The 20,711-nt window shown below is 37.3% G+C and overlaps 1 protein-coding gene across 1 annotated transcript in view; it reads right to left on the reverse strand.

Moving 5' to 3' along the window:
* Positions 1-1,190: 1,190 nt before the first annotated feature.
* SLC4A10 (solute carrier family 4 member 10) overlaps positions 1,191-20,711 on the reverse strand; it is a 169,356-nt gene continuing 149,835 nt past the window's right edge. The window contains exons 17-25 of the mRNA XM_039494286.1: positions 20,381-20,494; positions 19,267-19,428; positions 14,504-14,755; positions 13,108-13,176; positions 11,700-11,873; positions 10,801-10,923; positions 7,503-7,570; positions 5,997-6,113; positions 1,191-1,335 (exon numbers count right to left, since the gene is read on the reverse strand). Coding sequence (XP_039350220.1) covers positions 1,269-1,335; positions 5,997-6,113; positions 7,503-7,570; positions 10,801-10,923; positions 11,700-11,873; positions 13,108-13,176; positions 14,504-14,755; positions 19,267-19,428; positions 20,381-20,494 — 1,146 coding nt within the window. The 3' untranslated portion in view covers positions 1,191-1,268. The remainder of the gene's footprint in view (positions 1,336-5,996; positions 6,114-7,502; positions 7,571-10,800; positions 10,924-11,699; positions 11,874-13,107; positions 13,177-14,503; positions 14,756-19,266; positions 19,429-20,380; positions 20,495-20,711) is intronic.

Raw genomic sequence — 20,711 nt, forward strand, 5'->3', positions numbered from 1 at the left:
ATTTAAATTGGTGTTATATTATTGTTTAATAGTGCAATTAAAACTGCAATTAATTGTGCCTGTTTTTTTTAAACTAGTTAAATTGTTTTGCGTTAATTGCATACATTAACTGTGATTAATTGATAGTCCTAGTTTTAAGCCATGTCTTAATTTGCAGGTTTGAGTTTTGTTTTTAATCAATATGCATTTAATGGAATAATTAAAAGAGTGTGTAAAAAAAACAACAGTCGACCACCTCTAAGTCTCTTGTTTGATTCATGATTCATATCTGGATGACAGCAGGGTATGATTGTAAGCAGAGGGGTAACAATATAGGTGTGCAACATAATGTATGATTTTATTGGTGGCGTTTAAAGATTTTAGGCAATTAAACAGAAAACAGATCATCACTAGGAGGGCAACATAACTGCATATGTCTGGTAAAGATTTATATCTACAAAATTCCCACTAGCATTATAAAATACTGGGTTCATTAACAACATAATGCAGCTGTTTGACCTACCACTGCAACATTCAGTACAGTACAAGACACTGTAATCACAGCTTGCATTTTTTAGCAAATACCATATGAATATTTCACATCAATGGATCTCTCTTTTTTTAACAAGGTAAAAGAATGTTTTATATATTAGATATGTGATTTTATGTTCCAGTTACATACAAATTTGAATATTAAATATTCTGTATTAATTCAAGGAAAACTGCATAAATATTAGGTCTGATAGCATTGCTCTGAGTGCAAGAGTAACCCTCGAATTGAGTGGGAAAGTTCACATGGGTAAGGATTATTCTAGTGAGATAGGGTTTGCAGGATCAGGTCAGTCTTTTTTTTTTTTTTTTAAATCTTGTTAATTTGGGTCTCTTGAAATAATTGACTAGAGCTAAAAAAGAAATGGGGCTATGTTTCAAGTTTGTCTTGAATGAAATTATTAGGGATCTTCACACAGGTGAAGTAGAAAAATACAGTACAAAGCTACTAAGTTACATTTGAAAAAAACTGCTTACTCAATTGTTGAGATGAATTCAGTATTAACAAATGGCTAGAACATAGCAAGGAAAGTGAAGATTCTTGCATTGGGTACAGTAGATTTTTGCACAGATATCTGATGGTGTAGACACTTAGAAGAAAATGAAATAAATATTGCACTACTTACATTACCTGTGCTAGTTTGGGATGAAAGACACGTTTACAATATATGATCAAATCAGTTCTATTAATGATTGTGGCACTCCTGTCATTGGTTTGTAAAAATAAATTGAAGAACAAGTCATAGACAAGTCTCCCGGTCAACATCTTTCCCTGAGTCAGCTTTCTTCTCTCTTCTGCTTTCAGCACTGTGGGGGGAGGAGCGTAAATAAAAAAGAACATATGTTACAGCAGGGCTTATCCTAGTTGCTAAAGCATTTCACCTGGGAAAAACACACACGATTGCATTAATTTTCATGCTGCATGGCACAAACTGGGAAGCAAGGGTGAAAAATTGCAGTGTTCCATGGTACAGATGACACTGGCCAGCATTTTAGTAAAGAGATAAGTAAACAATAAACTGAAAGTTTACACATGTGCAACTCTGCGAGCATGCAAGAAAAAATAGTTGCTTTTTTTTTTCAAATACTGTACAACTGTTAATGATTTTTTAAAACAATGATAATGGTACAATTTTGAGACAATACCAGCATTTTTTAAAATGGCATAAACAAGAGGTCCCAGTATTTCTTTGCTATTAATGTATGTATTCTCATCACTCATGTATGAGAAATATTTTGGACCAATTTATTTGAAGAGGCAGTGAGCAGAGATTCAGGGTCTGCCTTTCTTCGGAAAAAAAATCAAACTATTTTAATTGTAAATCTTTGATTCAGTATACATTTATGCTGTGCGATACCAGGCATATTTTTTTAAAAGGGGTATCCCAGCCATGCACAAGGCAGTTGTCAGCTGGATATTAACAAAAATAATATTTTCTATTTTTGATTCAAATTCTAACACAATTTTAATGGAAAGATGCTGCTGATTTGCCTACAGAAAGCAATATACAAGATGTGCCAGGGCGATTATTTTCTCTGTCCTGAATCCTATTTTATGACAACCTGCACAACAAATAGGTTGCATTGTTACGTGAAAGGAGAGTCACTGCAAGCTCCTTAGAGCAAGATTCATCCAGTCACATTAATAAAATGTAAAGACACTTCCAACGTGCAGGTAAATCAACCCTTTGACAAAGGATGGCGATATGCGTTTCTGAAATACAAACCTGGAGCATACCTATAACCTCCCGGTAGGAATGATTCCCTAGCGGGAGTGAATGAGAACCAGGCCAAATCCAAACAGGATTTAAATAAGGTGGGACAAATTTTCAAAGGAGTCTCCAAAATTGCTCCTGTAAAATTCCCTCACACAAATAGTTTGTAAGGGTACAGATGTTATTTTCATTTAGTTAAATCAAGCCCAAATTTCTCTTCGTGGCTGTGGAGGCTTCTGCCTATTTCAAGGGGTGCTTCTGGAAACAACAGAGGAATATTGATTTCAGCTGGGTGCAACTGCCCCGTCCTGTCACCTTCTCTGGGAAGAGTCTCTACCCTACCAGGCTGTCTCCTGGGGATGCTATAGGGGGTGCATGTCCCCTGAGAGTCTGACATCAGGAGTGGATTTTTCCTTATCACTGAATCAGCCAGAGAAATCTAAATGGGCTGTACTGGATGAAGAGGATGTCTCCCTTGCTGAGATTCTGGGCTAAGGGACTAAGGAGCACCAGTGAGCCATGGGCAGGGACAGAAGAGTCCACGATAGGGTAACTGCACTGGAGTGGCTGAGAAATCATTTACCTAAGCTCTCCTCCCCTGAAGCAGCTCTGCAACGCCTTCAGCACTGAACTTTTTGTTTGTTTGTTTATTATGTTAGCACCAAAGAGCGTTCCAAGATTCATGCACTCATAAGGCTTTGTATATTTTTGGCTGGACAAAGCATGTACTGGTGAAAAATGCTTATATGAAATCTTATTACAGGATCTTCATTTGTTTCTATTAGCCTCATTTAGTTATATTATTTTGGTGTTTGGCAGATAATATATAAATGAGGCCAGGGCTATATTAAATGCTTGTTTAGTGGTTTAGTCCCAAAAGCACAAGTGCAATTGCCTTCAACACAAGACAATGCACGTTTTTCTCTTTATGGCAGAACACACGTTCCTGCAGGACGCAGAATACTGTCATCCCATTTCCTTGATTACCTGCAAAGCCCCTTGAACTTTTCAGTGTGGTCACCCTTATAACTATTACCACTACATCCATTTATTTTCAATACTTTTCTAGCCATTTGAGATCAAACTGTATCCTCAAATGTCAGCATAAAATTTCCACTGAACTCAATGGAAGCCACACACATGCACCTGAGGACAGAATTTGGCCCTTATTTAGTTTTGTTTCTGCTATGTCTTAACTAAGCATGATATGAACTTGCTTTTGTTTACAAAGAAGAAAAAATAAAAAGATTGTGTCCCTTGTTTATTGGAATCCACCTCTGTCCCTGTGTTCTACTCAGGCAGCTGAGACAAGCTAGGCCACTAGACACAGACGACTTTGGATTTCTATAGCTATGGGTTGGGCATTTACACTAAGGAGGATTTTATGGTTAAAAGCCTGAAAATGGAAAATGAAGGGCCTCATCCTCCAGTTCTTACTCACATGAGTATGAACTTTGTGCCCAGACCCTACATCTTAGGTTGAGTAAAAGGAGTGAAAATAATCACCAGGAAACAATGAATAGTCAGAAAGATCAAATTATCTCCTGAGCCCTACCCCATACAACCTCACTAATATCATCTGACCCAAATTCTCTGCCAACATAATTTGGTGCAGTTCTGTTAAAGTCACTGGAGGTGCACCAGTATATTCCAGCAGAAAATTTGGCTCATATAACTTGTGTGTGTGTGTGTGTGTGTGTGTGTACATACACACACACACAAATTATTATTGCCTTTTTTTTTTTTTAAAGACAGCACCATAGATATGCGTGGCACTTGGTAGATAAATGAGATACTGCCCCTGCTCTGAGGAGCTTACAATCTCCATTTAAATGCAGAAAAATATAGATCTGTACTACTTGTCACTCATGGGTGAGGCCCTGTATGTTTTAGGTTCAAGATTAACTTTTAGTGAAAACTCTTGTAAGCCCCCTTTAGCCACTGAGTGGTTGCACTGGTGCGTCTCCCCTTGAAAATAGGATTCTTTACCTTAGTTTCCACAGAGATATTCTGAGCAAGGCTCATGCACTCAAGTTACATGCAGGGATTCAGAATTGGGTTCATAATGAAATAATCTAGCTCAGAGGTTTATTAAAATGAGTAGCAGGTTGCTTAGAACTTTATTACTGAGGGGACTATTTCTGTGTTTGTGTTTTTAGCTATCACTGAAATTGCAGTCACTGCATTTCTGATGTAGGATTTGTAACCAGTAGATCCACATAGCTGTTAAGAGACAGCCCCTAAATGCAGAGGGTTAGAGAACTCCCCTGCACAGCCTCACTATACACTTCCCCCATACACAGATCTACTGTGATTATGGCCTTTGGAACTCATATAGATGGTGGGAGACAAAATCAGAGCCATGTTTTTATTTTGATTGATAGTAAATTGGTGCTAAAATGGAGCACATGAGTAAATTGGTCTACAGAGATTTGAAATGAAGATTGTCGGTCATTAACTGTTAATCTTGTTCATGCTGTTTATGTAAAAGAACAACACTGAAAAAGCAGCGTGCCATTTTGGGGTGACAAAATTCAGGACCACAGCTTCTATATTTAATTTCACTCAGTTTAGTGATGCTAACTGAATTTTTTTCTATTTCATCTCTTCCCAAAGCAATTAAAAAGTCAACTTTCCAGGGATATATCTTGGATTTAGACATCTACGGTACAAATTCTGGATTAAAATAATAAAAATTACTACTGGACAAATAAAAATGTATATATTGTGAGTAAATTCAATTTCTCATTTAAATAGACAATGTATATGGATTTCTTAAAAACATGAAAAACACTTCTAGACCTTATAGAACAGTACCTATTTCAAATATTACAAAATAACACTGAGAATTCTGACAGAAATATTTTAACATGGATCATGAGTTTTCCATTCATTTTGTCTCCCCAAAACTTACATATAGTAAGTCATCTGGGTTTCCAGAAGACACTATTTAAAATGGGAAAATGCAATCAAGGAGGAGGTTGAGGGACAGGGTCTTACCTTTGGGGAATCAGCTTCTAGAGTGATTAGGAAGGGGAGCTTATGATAGAAATGTGATATGAAACAATTAAGTAGAAATCATGTTAATTTAAAAGTTATGGAAATAGCGGAAGATACTTGTTACAATAAATGCTGTACATTTAACATACCTACTCATTCATAGTCGTACCTTATGGCATGGACAAAAATGCTCTCGGCATTTTACAATATTCCTGGATTATACTTTAAACTTTATGCCCACAGGAAATTACATTTGTTTGGCTATTCTAAATAGGAGTTGCAAATATTCGGAAATATATATAACCAAAGAGACTTCTATTGCAATTTCAAGCATTCTACTCTGCCCTAAATGTATATGTGTAACACTCATTAACACTAGTGGGTGCTGCATGTGAACATTTCAGTTACAGTGATGACCATGTTGTCTTTATTCAAAGAATAGACTCAGAATAAATGCTGTGTGATTTCAGGTGTTATGAGTCTGTGGTCTGTTACACCGGCACCGGCATACTGAACGATATTGTTTTCCACCCTAGCATGCAAGTATTTGTGATTCTACAAAGTCATAATGTGTATATGGCTCAGGATATTTTAATTAGACAATTTTTAAAAAATAAATAACTCTTCAAGAAATAAACATAGTGGTAGCCAAAGATGTTTTATAGTCCCTCATTTTTCAATTTAAAAAAATCAGCTGTTTTGCTTGGCCCCAATACATGAGGTTTAATATATTGATAACTTAAAAGTTAAAACCTTTTAGAAGGAAAGCTTGACTCCTTATCCTTTGCATTCTCTGAGGATATCAGCAATGTCTTCCATACGGCAGTTTTTGCCATTTCATCAGAAATATTTATTACAGATGGATCATCTCTAGACAAAAATGAACACACAATATCACAAGTGATCAGTCTTTGTTCTCTATATTACTATACAGCAGGACTTGGTCATTGATTATGATGATAAGAAATATATGAATATGTTAAACAATTATATTAGAACTTAGTTAATATTATTAGCAACTTCACACATACTCCATTAATGTCACTTATTTAGTGCTTGACTCTTGCAAAATGTTGTACAAACATGAATTAATTGAGCCTAACGACATCTGTAAGGTAAGTAGGCATCACCACCAATTTATAGATGGGGAAAATTAGATACAGAAAGGTTATGTGAGTTTCCCAAGGTCACTGAACATATCAATGGACTAAAATGGAAGAATTCCTGGTTCCTAGCGCCCTGATCAATTCACTAAATCAATGTTTCTCAATGACCGGTCTGTGGACTGGTGACGGTCCATGAGATCTCCCTGACACAGCTGAAGAAGGCAGCTAGCCAGTTCCTAGTATCAAAAAGATTGAGCAACACTGTTCTAGACTACATTAACCAACTCCAAGTGTAAGCTGCAGTGTTTTAAAACCATTGCAAAGCTGGAGTAATTTAAAGATTTTTTTTAATGATTTCAAAGTGAATATCCTTTCTATTAAAAAAAGGAGGTATTAAAAAATCAGTAACAGGAGACTCCTGAACCCTTTACTTATGTCCCTAACTTTACTAGGACTGCTTTTGAGTAAGAACTGTAGGACCGTGGACTTAATGCTTAAAAAAATAAATATATGAAAGGTTAAGGGCCTCAGTCTGTGATAGCACAAAACTAAATATTGTACATCATTTATGATTTTATTTGTATGCAGATAAAGGCTCGGTATAAAAAAAAAAGCGGCTCCAAAGTTTTTGATGAATTACACCAGTTTGCAAGACTAGTGCCTTGATTGTGTCTGTGGCCTCTTAGGGTATGTCTACAGTGCAATTAGAAACCTGCAGCTGGCTCATGCCAGCTGACACAGGCTCACAGGGTTTGGCTGCAGGGCTGCAGCCTGAGCTCTGGGGCCTTCCCACCCTGCTCCCAACCCTAGTCTTGCAGCGGGTGTACCAAGAGCCAGCCCAGATATTCACCATTAGTGGGCTGATCCTGCAGTCTGTTCACAGGCAAAACTTCCACTTCTGTACTTTTTTCACGTTTAATAAAGACTGCAGGATCAGGTCCCACGGCTAGGACACAAAAGCCTGAGCTTTGGGATGCATATTTGTGCTCTGCTAACACACATGCATATTTCCTCTTGAAAGGACAGATTTCACTCTGTGCCAAGATTAAGAATTGTCACAAGTATTATGGCATGACAGGGGTCTATACAATTGTTTAGTCCTTTTCTCATGTTTGCTTACATCAGCCCCAAGTTAATCAAAAGTATATTTTACCTGTAATGACCTTCGAGTGGTAACTGAACAGTGCCCTCCTCTTCCATTGCTAACATACTTTGTTCTTCCTAGGAGGAAGACATTTAGATGCAAGAGACAAAATGATGTTCTGAACATGGATCTTTTTATATCTGTTATAACCTTTCTTTTCTGTAATATTAAATATTTACTAAAGTTCTTTAAAACAGAGGATTGCTTTTTATGTTTGAAACATCTGATGCTAAGAATAATGTATTTAAAGGATAATTTTCCACTTAATGGTATTTTTCAATGCTAAACATAAAAGTTTCTTTTGTAACAAAAAGAGAGCGAAGTTACTAATAAATATTCAGCAAAGAATGTATATATCAGATTTCAAACACTATGTAAGAGCAGATGTTTTAAGCCGCACTGTTGAGCAAGCAAGAATCAGGTAATCACAGATTTATGACTGCATACACAGCCAGGGCTCCAAAATGAATTTTCAGTGGAACACAAAAAGGCACCTGGGAATACCAGGGGCTAGGGAGAATGGGGATGTGCATTCAAATCCATTGGTCAAATATTGCAAGTTCACAAAACCTTTAACTCCAGAAAAACATAACTCCTAAAAGCAACATGTCCTGTTGACAGTGAGAGAGCAAGAGCCACTTCAAGCAGCTACAGGCTTTATTCCTTTTCTGAGTTCAAATCCAGAGCATTCCTCAAGTATACCCCAGGCTTAATATATACCCTCAAGTATACCCCATTAAACTCAATGTTCTACAGAGCCCACATTATTCCAAGGCCTCAGGCAGGCCAGCACACAGCCCAGCCCCATGCAACCTATTACATGAGGTCAAGTATCAGAGGGGTAGCCGTGTTAGTCTGGATCTGTAAAAGCAGCAAAGAATCCCGCGGCATGAGCTTTCGTGGGTGAATACCCACTTCATTGGATGCAAGTGACGAAGTGGGTATTCACCCACAAAAGCTCATGCTGCAAAACGTCTGTTAGTCTATAAGGTGCCACAGGATTCTTTGCTGCTATTACATGAGGAAACTTCAGCGTTTTCCGCAAGAGTGCCAGGTTCTCTGCAAATGCAAAACTCTCTGCACTACTGGTGGGTAGATACCTAATTTACAGGAAAATGTGGGTGCAGGAGTGTCTATATGCGCCCCATTAATACTATCCCCAGTGAGGGGCACCTAACCCATGCTCCCATGGCCAACCCTCTAACATCGCAATCCAACAAAACAAACCACTCAACTGAACCATGGAAATAATAGTATCTGCACAACATGAACCCAGGCAAATGCTTCAAAGTTAGGTGTGCCTACACTGACCAATGGATGCAATCATAACGGCCTGTGCTAACACAGCACAGCACACACAACCCCATAAAGACTGAATCACCAGAAATTAAAGCCCTGTGTAACCAATAACCCAAGGGAAAGGGGTGGAAGTGTTATTTCTACACTGGGGAGTGAGAGGCGGCAGAGTAGGAAGAGGCTTGCTCCATTTGCCTTGTAGGGGTGTCACTCTACTAGTTAATCCCTGCATTTATTAGGAGGATTGAGATTGACCAATAGCAACAAAGTTAGGGCTACCACCGCATGGCAGGCACTGTGACAGCACTCTGGTTATATGGCACACATTCCGAACCCACACTCTTAATTTGGCACTAGTTATAATGGCCAGTATCATTTCCCGCAGTGAGGAAATTTAAGCCTTGCCAAAATTGAGTTTGTCTCCCTAGCCATTTTACTACTAGACCTGTTAAAAAAGTCACCATTTTAATTTTTATAATGAGAATAGTGTATTTTGTCCATTCGGCTCTTACTCAAAATGGCTTAAGTGGTTAACTCTGAAGTGGCCTCCGAAGTGTGTATTGGAAGAGATGAATAATATACAAAGCAAAACTGCAAAGCAGTGGGAAAAAGTTGCCCTAGAAATGTAAAGCAACGTAAATTATAAAATTTTGATCCAGTCAAACAAGTTTTTAGATCTTGTCAACTTTATTTATACTCTTGTGGGTAGAATATTTCTATTTTTAAAATCTGTGCGATAGCAACTCTCCAATTAATTCTTTAGAATACATTTCAGAAGTTTTATTACTAGTTAATTTTGTCATTTCCAGGCTTCACAGCTTCATAAGTTTTTGACAGTTAAACAGTTTTAATGATAGCTCCAAATATTTAGAAATGCCAAAACATGTAAAAATAACCTCTCGAAATAGACAGTGACTGAAATAAAGCAGCAGCAGAAAAAAAAATTCCCAGTTTTGTTGTCTGATGCCATGCTATCTGGAATGTGAAAGAAAGCGACACATAAGCAAAACATAGGGATGATATGGAAAGGGTTCCTTTCCAACAACCCAAAATGTGAAAAAAAAGGTACCTTGATTACTTATAATTAGTTTGACTCAAAAAGACAACAGATGTGGACTCAAATCTCTTGTTTGCATTGGTATATCAGTTACAGTGTGAAGTGGAATGAGCAGTGTATTTTAAATTTCATTCTGATAGCTTTGGACATATATTGCAAATAGTAAATATTAATAATTAATATATTTATCACTTATATAGCATCTTTGGTTTTCAAATTATTTCATAAACACTAATTTTCACTATGCACCAGTGAGACAGGATAGTAAATTTTATCCCCATGCTACAGATGGTTAAACTGAGGTAGAGAAGCTAAGGCCCAGATTTTTAAAATATTTAGGAGTTGATGTGTTCAACTGAGTTAGGAGCCTACATACCACTGTAAAAGGGATTTAGGCACCTAGAGCCAAAAGTCCAATTAGGTGCCAAATGGGGTTTAGGCTCTTGAGTTCCTAAATCACTTTTTAAAATTAGATTTAGCCTTCCAAATCACTCAGTGTTGCAAATGCTGAGCACAGCAATGTCTAAATGACCTTTACAAATCCAGGCCTAAGCGAATTGTCCAAGGCCACTGAAGAAAACTGTAATTTCCAGGATTAGAACTCTGAGGTTTCTGACTCCTAGGTCTGTGTTCAAATCACTAGACCATACCCCTCTCTAGGGGCCCCACTTCATAATTAGATATTACTACTGAGATTCCTTCCACCCACACAGAATCTCTTTGACCTCAGTATGATATTATGCTAGCATACAGCTCTGCAGTAGTGCATCTATTTGCAGGAATGGGTCTTAGATTTGTAACTTTAAAATGTGATATAATCAAGGTCAAAGGACTGACACAGTTAAGTCTACATGTCACATGGACGATGACTTAGCTCTAAGATTTGGGGTAAATAATTCAGTGGAAATATTGATAAAGAAGAATTAGGAAGTGAACAATGAAACCCCGACCTACCTCTTTTTCTGCATCTTCCAGTTTCTTTTTCTTGCTCTCAGGCATCAAATCATCCAACCAGCTTAGCTCCCGTTTGGTAAAAAATAAATCCATGAGTTTTCTGACAAACACCAAAGCTAAAACCTGGTCAAGACATTTATTTCAATGGTCAGGGTATTGTAGGCAAATAAAAAATGGTAAATATGCTTTTAAAGGGACACTTTCAAAAGTGATTGTGTTTAAATTTGTAGTCAAGAGGCATGCATGGCACAAGCATACATATGGATATTATACTGTCTACTCTGCTTTGCTTGCATACATTTGATTGGTGGATCATCCAAGAGGGAAGCTGGAATTTTATTCTTTATTTTGGAAGGGCTAATGCATTTTTCAGGGCGTGGGGAAATTTTTTTTAGGGTGCAGTATATCCTGGGCCAATTAATCTTTACTGTCATCCTCTAAAGCAGCATGAAATACTAATCTTTTTTTAAGTCAATGATATTACTAAAGAGAATTGATTTCAGTAACAGAATCAATTGAGTTGTTTATTTCAACAAGACATAAAACTGTTAACAACAAAAGTCTCTCCAGGCACTAAACACCCTTATTAAATGGATGTTCTTTGTGTAAAACAATCAAGTAGAATTTTTTTTTAAAGTGTTAAAGAGTCTCATAAAGGACCAAATCCTACTCACCTTTCTCATGAGAACAGGCAGTAGGGCTATTCAAATGTATAAAGTGAATGCGATTTGATCCAAACTGCAAGGTTTATCTAGAATTTCACTTAGACCATGCAATGTGAAACTATCCTTACCTGTATTTTGAATATGCCTGTACACAATTCATGTTTTCTAGCAATTATTTATAAGTTGGGAGAAATAACTTATCTTTTTGAGAAAATAAAATAACATTTTTCATACCATCATTGGAAAGACAATGGCAGCTCTTGAAACCTTTATAATCCATAGGAGTACAAGACAGCTCAGCTGAATTATGGTGAAGAGATGGACTTTTCGAAGAGGAACATGCCTCAGATAAATAAAATCTGGTTGATGCTTTGCGGGCATCCAAAATAACTTTATTCTATCAAAAAGCTAGAAGAAATATAAAGCATAGATTTTAGCTACTAAATTCTAAGAAATTGATAAGCAACTGAAAACAAGGTCTTATAATGTGAAGTATGAGGCAACCTTAATAAAAGATGACATAACCAGTCCCACCGATAATAAACAAAATTTAAAATAAATGGGACACTGTCAACTTGTAATCATATTTCCACATTTTGTGACAAGTAACCCTTAAAATACCTAGAATTGAAGAATATTAAAGAAAAATGTTTGCTTCTTTCTCTTTTAGTTTGTTTTCTCTGTGCATTTGACAGCACTTTGTGCATAGCCTACTTCACAGTTTTGTTGATAGCGCATGCCCCTCCCCCAGGCTTTGCAAGGGTGCATCCATCTCAGCACTTTTCACACACCGGTGCAGCTCTACTGGCACTAGTCAATTTGGGGGAGTTCATGTAGGCTGGGCATACGTGTTTTTACTACGTCATTTCACTTTGCATCAGTACATGAGAAACAGTCCTAGTGCCAGATCCTGAGCTGCAGCTGTGGAGTGCTTGGCACAGCTCAGAAGAGTGAGATGTTAAGGAGCTGTTGGTACTCCCACGATCCTTGGCCAGCTCTGTGCTGGCCTAGGCCCAATGTGTAGATTGTTGCCAATGGTGTTCCAGCTGTCAACTGCCTCCAGGGCCATTCCAGCAGTGGGGAATCACTAGACAGAGCATTCCCTTTCCCCAAGTCATGTCCACTGTAGAAGTTGCTACAGTTGCTCTTCCCTATCTGAAATATCCCTTACATGTGGGAGGGGAATCCTCAAGAGTCTGGCTAAACCAGCTGTAGAACAGCTAAACAAAGGATTGGTCTTGTGTAGATGAAACTCAAGCGGATGTTTACCATTAATAATAGCAGCAACGTTGAAAAGAAAGAGGCAGCAGGCAGGTGCGTACAGAGGAAAGAGGAAGAAGCCTGTGCAACAGTGCGTTACTCTTAGGCCCACCCAAAAGTCTCTTTAAATAATCAACAGAGGAGCAGAAGAATCATTCTTGGTTTTTAATGCTTTTTTAATTTCCATGTACACTATTTAAAGAGAAAAATCCATTTTATTTTTCAAATTAGTCACTTCCAGGAAATGAAACTTGACAGTGTCCCTTTAAGTTTCTATATGAAAGTAAATAGAGAGTAAAAGAAAAAATGACTATCTATTTTAAAAGTAAACACAATAACTAACAGAGAAACATATGTGTGCTTTTCTTGTACTCCATTTTACCTGAATTCCCTTTAGAGATGAAGCACCCATGTAAAGAAATACCCCATAGAGTACTGGCATAGGAATAAACTGCACAGGGAGGAGGAAAAAAAAGGAAGAAAAGAAGAACATAATGAATATCAGTTCATGTATAAAGATATTTTAATTCAAAGAGTCATACTCCTGAATTACTCAAACCAGAATAAATTCAGAATAACTCCCTTAAAATTAATAGAGTTACTCTGGGTTTACAACTGTGTAAATAAAAAGCAGAATCTGGCTCCAAAGATGCATTTTGCTTTAACAGTTAGTTACCACAATGTACTTTACTCTCTGTTCTCAAAAATTAATACAAATGCCCGGAAAATAAAAGTGTAAGAGTACATACATACAATAATCAGATAGCTTTCCGGTAAAATATTGTTCAGAATGTAACCTGAACATTGCAACCAACATTCTCAGGAAAAGCATCTAAGATTACACTTTTTTCATACTGTAAATAAAACAAAATAAATAATACTGCTAAGGGAAACTGTCTGTGTTGTTTGCACAGTGTTGTAAGTACAGAGACCAACTGTTTCCCAATGATTTTTTGAGTCTGACTAGCTAGTTAAAATGTGCAGACTCTTTCTGGTACAAAGTATGTGGGCAGGGAAATCTTTCCATATTTAAGCACCTATTTTAAATGCAATCCACACAACACACTTGTTTGTGAAACATGCTTAACATTATATTTAAATCAGAATTACCAAAAAATATAAGCATTAAACAATCTATTCCCTTCATGATAACCATACATAAGGCCAAATCCTGATCTCTATGAAACCTACGGCAAAATTCCCATCAATTTCATCAGGACAAGGATTTTGCCTACAAGGTTTACTGATATGGTGAGAATAGACCCCTAGTTATTTGCTTTGACTTGGAACCTGCAGAGAATGTGAGAAAGCTTAGCTGGTTATTTCAAAGACATCAACTGCAGAATGCTTATTAGAACCCCCCTTTTTTAACCCACAGATCGATCACACAATGTTCTTAAGTTATCCAAATACTGAACAAATTCGGTTGCTGGTGTAATTTAACCAGACTTTGGTTTTTAGATGAAAATTTGCCATTAATCCAAGGCTAGACTAACAGTGAAACCCTGGACCCACTGAAGTCAGTAACAGAACTACTACTGACTTCAGTGAGGCCAGGATTTCACTCTAATCCTTTCTGGTTAAAAATATGAAATGTCCCTACCTATTTTATTATGTGAGTGTTAGAATACATTGCTTGTTGTCATACACAAAGCTATTATTGCAATATAGGATACTGGTTGGCAGTGTGTCTAATCAATAAAAAGCATAATTAGAATTGAAATTCTATGTACGGTACAGCACCACTCACTTTTTCTTTATTTTTCAAAATGTATTACCTTAAGAACACTCGTCAAAAAGACAGATGAGCCCATTAGGACAAAGATCATGAGCCCTGTAACTCTTTGTTCCCGTATTCCAAGAAATTTGGGCTGCTCTCCTGGAGCAGAGCACTCCGATTCCAGTTTCAAGCTATTCACATGGGAAATAGAAAGGACGGTGGCAGCAACAAACCATGGTAATCCCATAATAGAGCACACTCCAAGCATGAGTGCCACCATCAACAAGTCGAGATGGTATCCACACCCTTTCTGTTAAAACAAACAGCAACAACAACAAGATGTAAAATGACATCTGAATTAAGGAAAGCTCCAGCAGCAGGGATACCTAATTAATTATTAGAAACAATTTCAAAAACTCAAATGCCTAACAGAAAATAGCAGTCCTCCGTGTTTTATCCAGCTGATGTCAGCAGTGAGAGAAAGGTGTTTATTATGGTGATAGTTTGGTAATTTATGTGAAATGAGTTGGTGGTCTTAGTCTAGTTCCTAGCAGGCAAGTATCCACATCACAAATCTACTACCAAAACTGGTATTATTTGGCTTCTTTTCTGGTGGTGTCATGAGAGATACCAAAAGAAGCCATCCATACAGGTGGTCCTTCCATAGCCAGTTTCAGATATGCTGATTAGCAAATATGGAGAAAGATGTGTTGCTGCTGATTTACCTGGACCTGATCTGTTGATAACAGTAGATGCCAATTAGAGGATTGCCAATATGGTATCATTCACATGCAATGAATTCACCTTTTAAAAATAACTTCATAGAGGAGAGCAAACAGACATGGTCATACAGCAGGTTGAAACACAAAACTTGATTCTTCCCTCCACAATAGATCACAGATATTGTTAAATTAGCAGCTACAAAACTAATTTAAATCGTCAGTGTCTATAAAAGTACATACACCTTTTTGTATGTTTTAAAATCCTTATATTAATGCCACATCGAGTTAATAAGTTCTCAGTAGTATCATTATCATGCTGAACTGAGGTTTGCTTGTGATTTTTTTCTGGGGATTTCAATATGTATTTCTACTTTTGTCCATTGTAAAAATAGTCTTCTATAAATTAAGAAGGTTGGTTAAAAAAATAAATCAGGTACTGTGCTTTTTCAGTTTTCCCGTTACATTCTTAAGAAATACCATCCCATTGGTAGGAACAGTAAGTATGAAAGAAATGCCATCTTAAAGGTTGACTGTGTTAGACAATCAGATAAGTCAAGTTATAACATGTCTGTGCTATCAGGCAGAGGTATGTAAAACATTTGATTCAAACCTCAAATGTATTCAAAATTAACCTTGGTTTGTGTTCAACTTGTATTGAGAATGAACATTGCTTTGCATAAAGTTTTTCCATATAAATGAACTTTTTGTCACAGCTGGACTTTATTCCTCCCTCTTTCTGGAAACCCAGGAGCACTGTGAGTATATTCAGACTAAATAGAAAGGACGGTGGCAGCAACAAACCATGGTAATCCCATAATAGAGCACACTCCAAGCATGAGTGCCACCATCAACAAGTCGAGATGGTATCCACACCCTTTCTGTTAAAACAAACAGCAACAACAACAAGATGTAAAATGACATCTGAATTAAGGAAAGCTCCAGCAGCAGGGATACCTAATTAATTATTAGAAACAATTTCAAAAACTCAAATGCCTAACAGAAAATAGCAGTCCTCCGTGTTTTATCCAGCTGATGTCAGCAGTGAGAGAAAGGTGTTTATTATGGTGATAGTTTGGTAATTTATGTGAAATGAGTTGGTGGTCTTAGTCTAGTTCCTAGCAGGCAAGTATCCACATCACAAATCTACTACCAAAACTGGTATTATTTGGCTTCTTTTCTGGTGGTGTCATGAGAGATACCAAAAGAAGCCATCCATACAGGTGGTCCTTCCATAGCCGGTTTCAGATATGCTGATTAGCAAATATGGAGAAAGATGTGTTGCTGCTGATTTACCTGGACCTGATCTGTTGATAACAGTAGATGCCAATTAGAGGATTGCCAATATGGTATCATTCACATGCAATGAATTCACCTTTTAAAAATAACTTCATAGAGGAGAGCAAACAGACATGGTCATACAGCAGGTTGAAACACAAAACTTGATTCTTCCCTCCACAATAGATCACAGATATTGTTAAATTAGCAGCTACAAAACTAATTTAAATCGTCAGTGTCTATAAAAGTACATACACCTTTTTGTATGTTTTAAAATCCTTATATTAATGCCACATTGAGTTAATAAGTTCTCAGTAGTATCATTATCATGCTGAACTGAGGTTTGCTTGTGATTTTTTTCTGGGGATTTCAATATGTATTTCTACTTTTGTCCATTGTAAAAATAGTCTTCTATAAATTAAGAAGGTTGGTTAAAAAAATAAATCAGGTACTATGCTTTTTCAGTTTTCCCGTTACATTCTTAAGAAATACCATCCCATTGGTAGGAACAGTAAGTATGAAAGAAATGCCATCTTAAAGGTTGACTGTGTTAGACAATCAGATAAGTCAAGTTATAACATGTCTGTGCTATCAGGCAGAGGTATGTAAAACATTTGATTCAAACCTCAAATGCATTCAAAATTAACCTTGGTTTGTGTTCAACTTGTATTGAGAATGAACATTGCTTTGCATAAAGTTTTTCCATATAAATGAACTTTTTGTCACAGCTGGACTTTATTCCTCCCTCTTTCTGGAAACCCAGGAGCACTGTGAGTATATTCAGACTACAGCTGGAGGCATAATTCCCAAGTGGCATAGATGTATACATACTAGATATGATCGACATAGTGTTATAAGAATAGCAGTGTAGCCAAAGAGGCATGAGTTAGCTGCCTGACTACATATATGTAGGGTCTCAGACAGGACTGTATTTGGCTGGCTACCCGCATCACCACAGCTACCCTGCTATGTTTAGTGAGCTCTCTCAAATCAAAAGAAAACATCTACCGTGATGGAAATTACACCTCTAGCTGCTGTGTAGACATACTCTCTGAGACTGTGGTTCACCAGTGCACTTAAAGTTCAAACTGTTACTGAGAAAAGTCACATGGGGTAAATCACATATTTTCCAATATGGCAACACGTCCAACTTCCTGTTTTGATGAAGCAGTAAAGCTCATGCAAATAACATGAATGTGTTGAACCAGAATCTTACCTGTAAACTCATGCAGATGACATAAAAAAAAAGTAACTAAACCATTTCCAAACAAACTTGGAAGGGTTTTCTACAGAGACTAAAAAAAGAAACTCTAAGGCATACTCTATTCAGAATTTGCTACAGGAAATATAAAAAAGAGAAAAAATTATTTGGAAGCAGACAATTTCTTTCTGAAGATGAGTTTTAGTTCTAAAATAAGAAGTGTTTGGGTTTCTGAAATGTAGGTCACATACCAAACATGAAAATGCCATTTTTATTCATTTATTTTGTTTACCATGGGAGACATCTTCATATAAGGTAAATCAAATTAAAAACTCCCTTCACTATCTCACTAGTCTTACATCTAAAACATGTCTAGCTAAACACAAAGATGTGTTAACAAAGATTAGTTATATGCACACATGCACTCAAAGAAGGAGTTCAAATCTAAATCCTAACAGAGACGCCTATTTTACCTTCTGACACATTTTGGAGGAATGTATGCACTAATACATACAGAATCAGGGAGTTTTTCCCGGGATCCAAGGAAACTGACATATGGGAGGACAAGAAAGCATAGCAACAGGTGATGCTATACCAGACCCCAGCAAAACTAATATGCAGCAAGACAAGAGGGCAGCCAGGAGAGCCATCTGACTCCCAGATGCCAGTGCTGAAAAAACACATTCCAAAGCTTGGCAGCAATTTCCTGCATCTGTCAAGTTAACCACATGCAATGCTATGGATTGACATGAAGAGTCAGGCTGACAAAAAGGGCAAAAAAAAGAACATATCAAATGTCACAATCATCGAAGAAGAAGCAGTGCAAAGTGAAGGACGCCAATACATTTGCTAAAGTGATCTGGGATTGGATTGCTGTTTATTAAAAGTATGTCAAAAGAGGCCTAAATTTGCTGCATATACAAGTACAGAACCCTGCTGTTGGATTTTGCCCAGCAGCTTTTCAGAGAGGTGATGCCCCTTTCTCCCCTCTCCATCTGCAGACATCCGGCAGGAAGTGTTTCTATGTTGTTTTAAGATCCCATTTTCCCTCTAAAGTTCAGTTTTTACATTTCTCCCTCCTCCAAGAAGGAAGGGAAGGGAAGGGAAGAAAGCACTTATGGGGAAATTCAAAAGATATGGAGAGGCAGAGAGGGAACAAAGTGATAAGAAAATACCATGTCCCCTTAATAGATTCTCAGAATTAAGCCCACCAGCAGCTGATGTCTGGATTTCAAGAGACATTAGACTTGACTGTTTAGATTAAGTAAAGAACTTGGGCAAGTGCTTAACTTAAAGCATATGTTGAAGTTCTTTGAAGTCAATGGGTCTTAAGCAGATGCTTAAAGTTAAATGACACCTGCTTAAGTGCTTTGCTGCCTTGAGGGGTTTGCTCTAAGAACACTTTTAAAGACCTGTGTAAAAAGAGAATCACTGACAAAGAATACAAATTACATACCCAAAATTAACATACTTGCTCCATTTTTTAAATTGATTGAAAAAGGCTGCTAAATAATACACAGTAAGTTAATTGTTATTGAGCAGTGTTGAAAGTACATTACATAAAGCAAAGCAGGAAGGTAAAGTAAACATATGACCTTTTGACTGTGTTCTACGAACATATACCTTTAGTTTGTGTTCTTTTCTGTTGATAATAACAGCTGTAATCTGCTGGTCCATGAAGATAAGGATAGTACAAAGCAGAGCTGGAATTACGGCAGCTAAAATGGTCCACCAAGGATTAGGCCCCAGAGGAGAGACAAACCAGCCACGATCATCTCTGGTGGGCTACAAAAACATAAGGTCATGTACGGCCAATTCAGAATTCTAGCGATTATTAAATGCTCTGACCTTGCAGCGACACAGACAAGCACTACTTAGGAAATGACACGTTTCATTTAGAGATGCTTCTCTGAAGAATTAATCTCTCTCTGAATAATATCACAGAATATACTAAACATCATCCTGTAAAATAGTACCAGAAAGGGCAGGTAAATATAAACACAGCGTTTCTTTAAGTCTTTACCAGTTATATGTTAACTGGGCTATTACAGACTTTATTGCATTCAGTAAAATGATAATGATCCAAGGTCTCAGGGGGACACCCAAAACCATATAATAATCTAGGATTTGGATGATCTGAGGAACATGTGACTGCAAACTTCACAGTCTGCTGGCTGGATCCCCCAATATCAAGGAGCACAGGGGTGCCTGATGAGTAGGGTGACCAGATGTCCTGATTTTATAGGGACAGTCCCAATTTTGGGGTCTTTTTCTTATATAGGCTCCTATTACCCCCCACCCCCATCCCAATTTTTCACATTTGCTCCTGGTCACCCTACTGATGAGAGACAAGGGCAAGGGTGAGAAGGCAAATAGGGTGAAGAGAATTGGCTAAGGCTCTTTAGTTAGACCAACCTACCTTTGCTCCTAAGGATCAAATAGCCAAACTTCACTTTTGTGAAGATAACAGGGAATTTCAGATCAATGAGATTTGGATAATAAAAGTTGCACTGTAAAGAGTTTATTATTATTTATATGTATTATGGTAGAGCCAAGGGTCACAAGCTAGTTCCTAAAACAACAGGGCCTTGATTCACACACACACACACACACACACACACACACACACATTCAGAGAAGAATTATTATTCACTTGTTATCAAATATCTACTTAATCTACTATGTGGCAAAGTATTTTAGTGATGCAATACAACAGTACAGTTTATTAATGAATTACCTTGAATGCATTTGGAACCTGAAGCTTTGGAGATGGAATCCCCAGGGCATAGTCAATTAAAACCATGGACATAATAGTGAGAAAGACTGCGAAGTCACTGACTATAGATCGCACCTAAAAATATTGAGACAAATGTCATTTCCAGCAGGGAAATACCAAAAATATCCACGTGGGATTTGAGAAAGCAAATACAAGAGCTGCAACTTAATTCCTTTTATGGCTTAAGACAGTGGCTCTCAACCTTTTCAGATTCCTGTACCCCTTTCAGGAGTCTGATTTGTCTTGCCTACCCTCCCAAGTTTCACCTCACTTAAAAACCACTTGCTTACAA

Source organism: Mauremys reevesii, linkage group 11 (assembly GCF_016161935.1).
Source record: "Mauremys reevesii isolate NIE-2019 linkage group 11, ASM1616193v1, whole genome shotgun sequence".
Lineage (NCBI taxonomy): Eukaryota > Metazoa > Chordata > Testudines > Geoemydidae > Mauremys > Mauremys reevesii.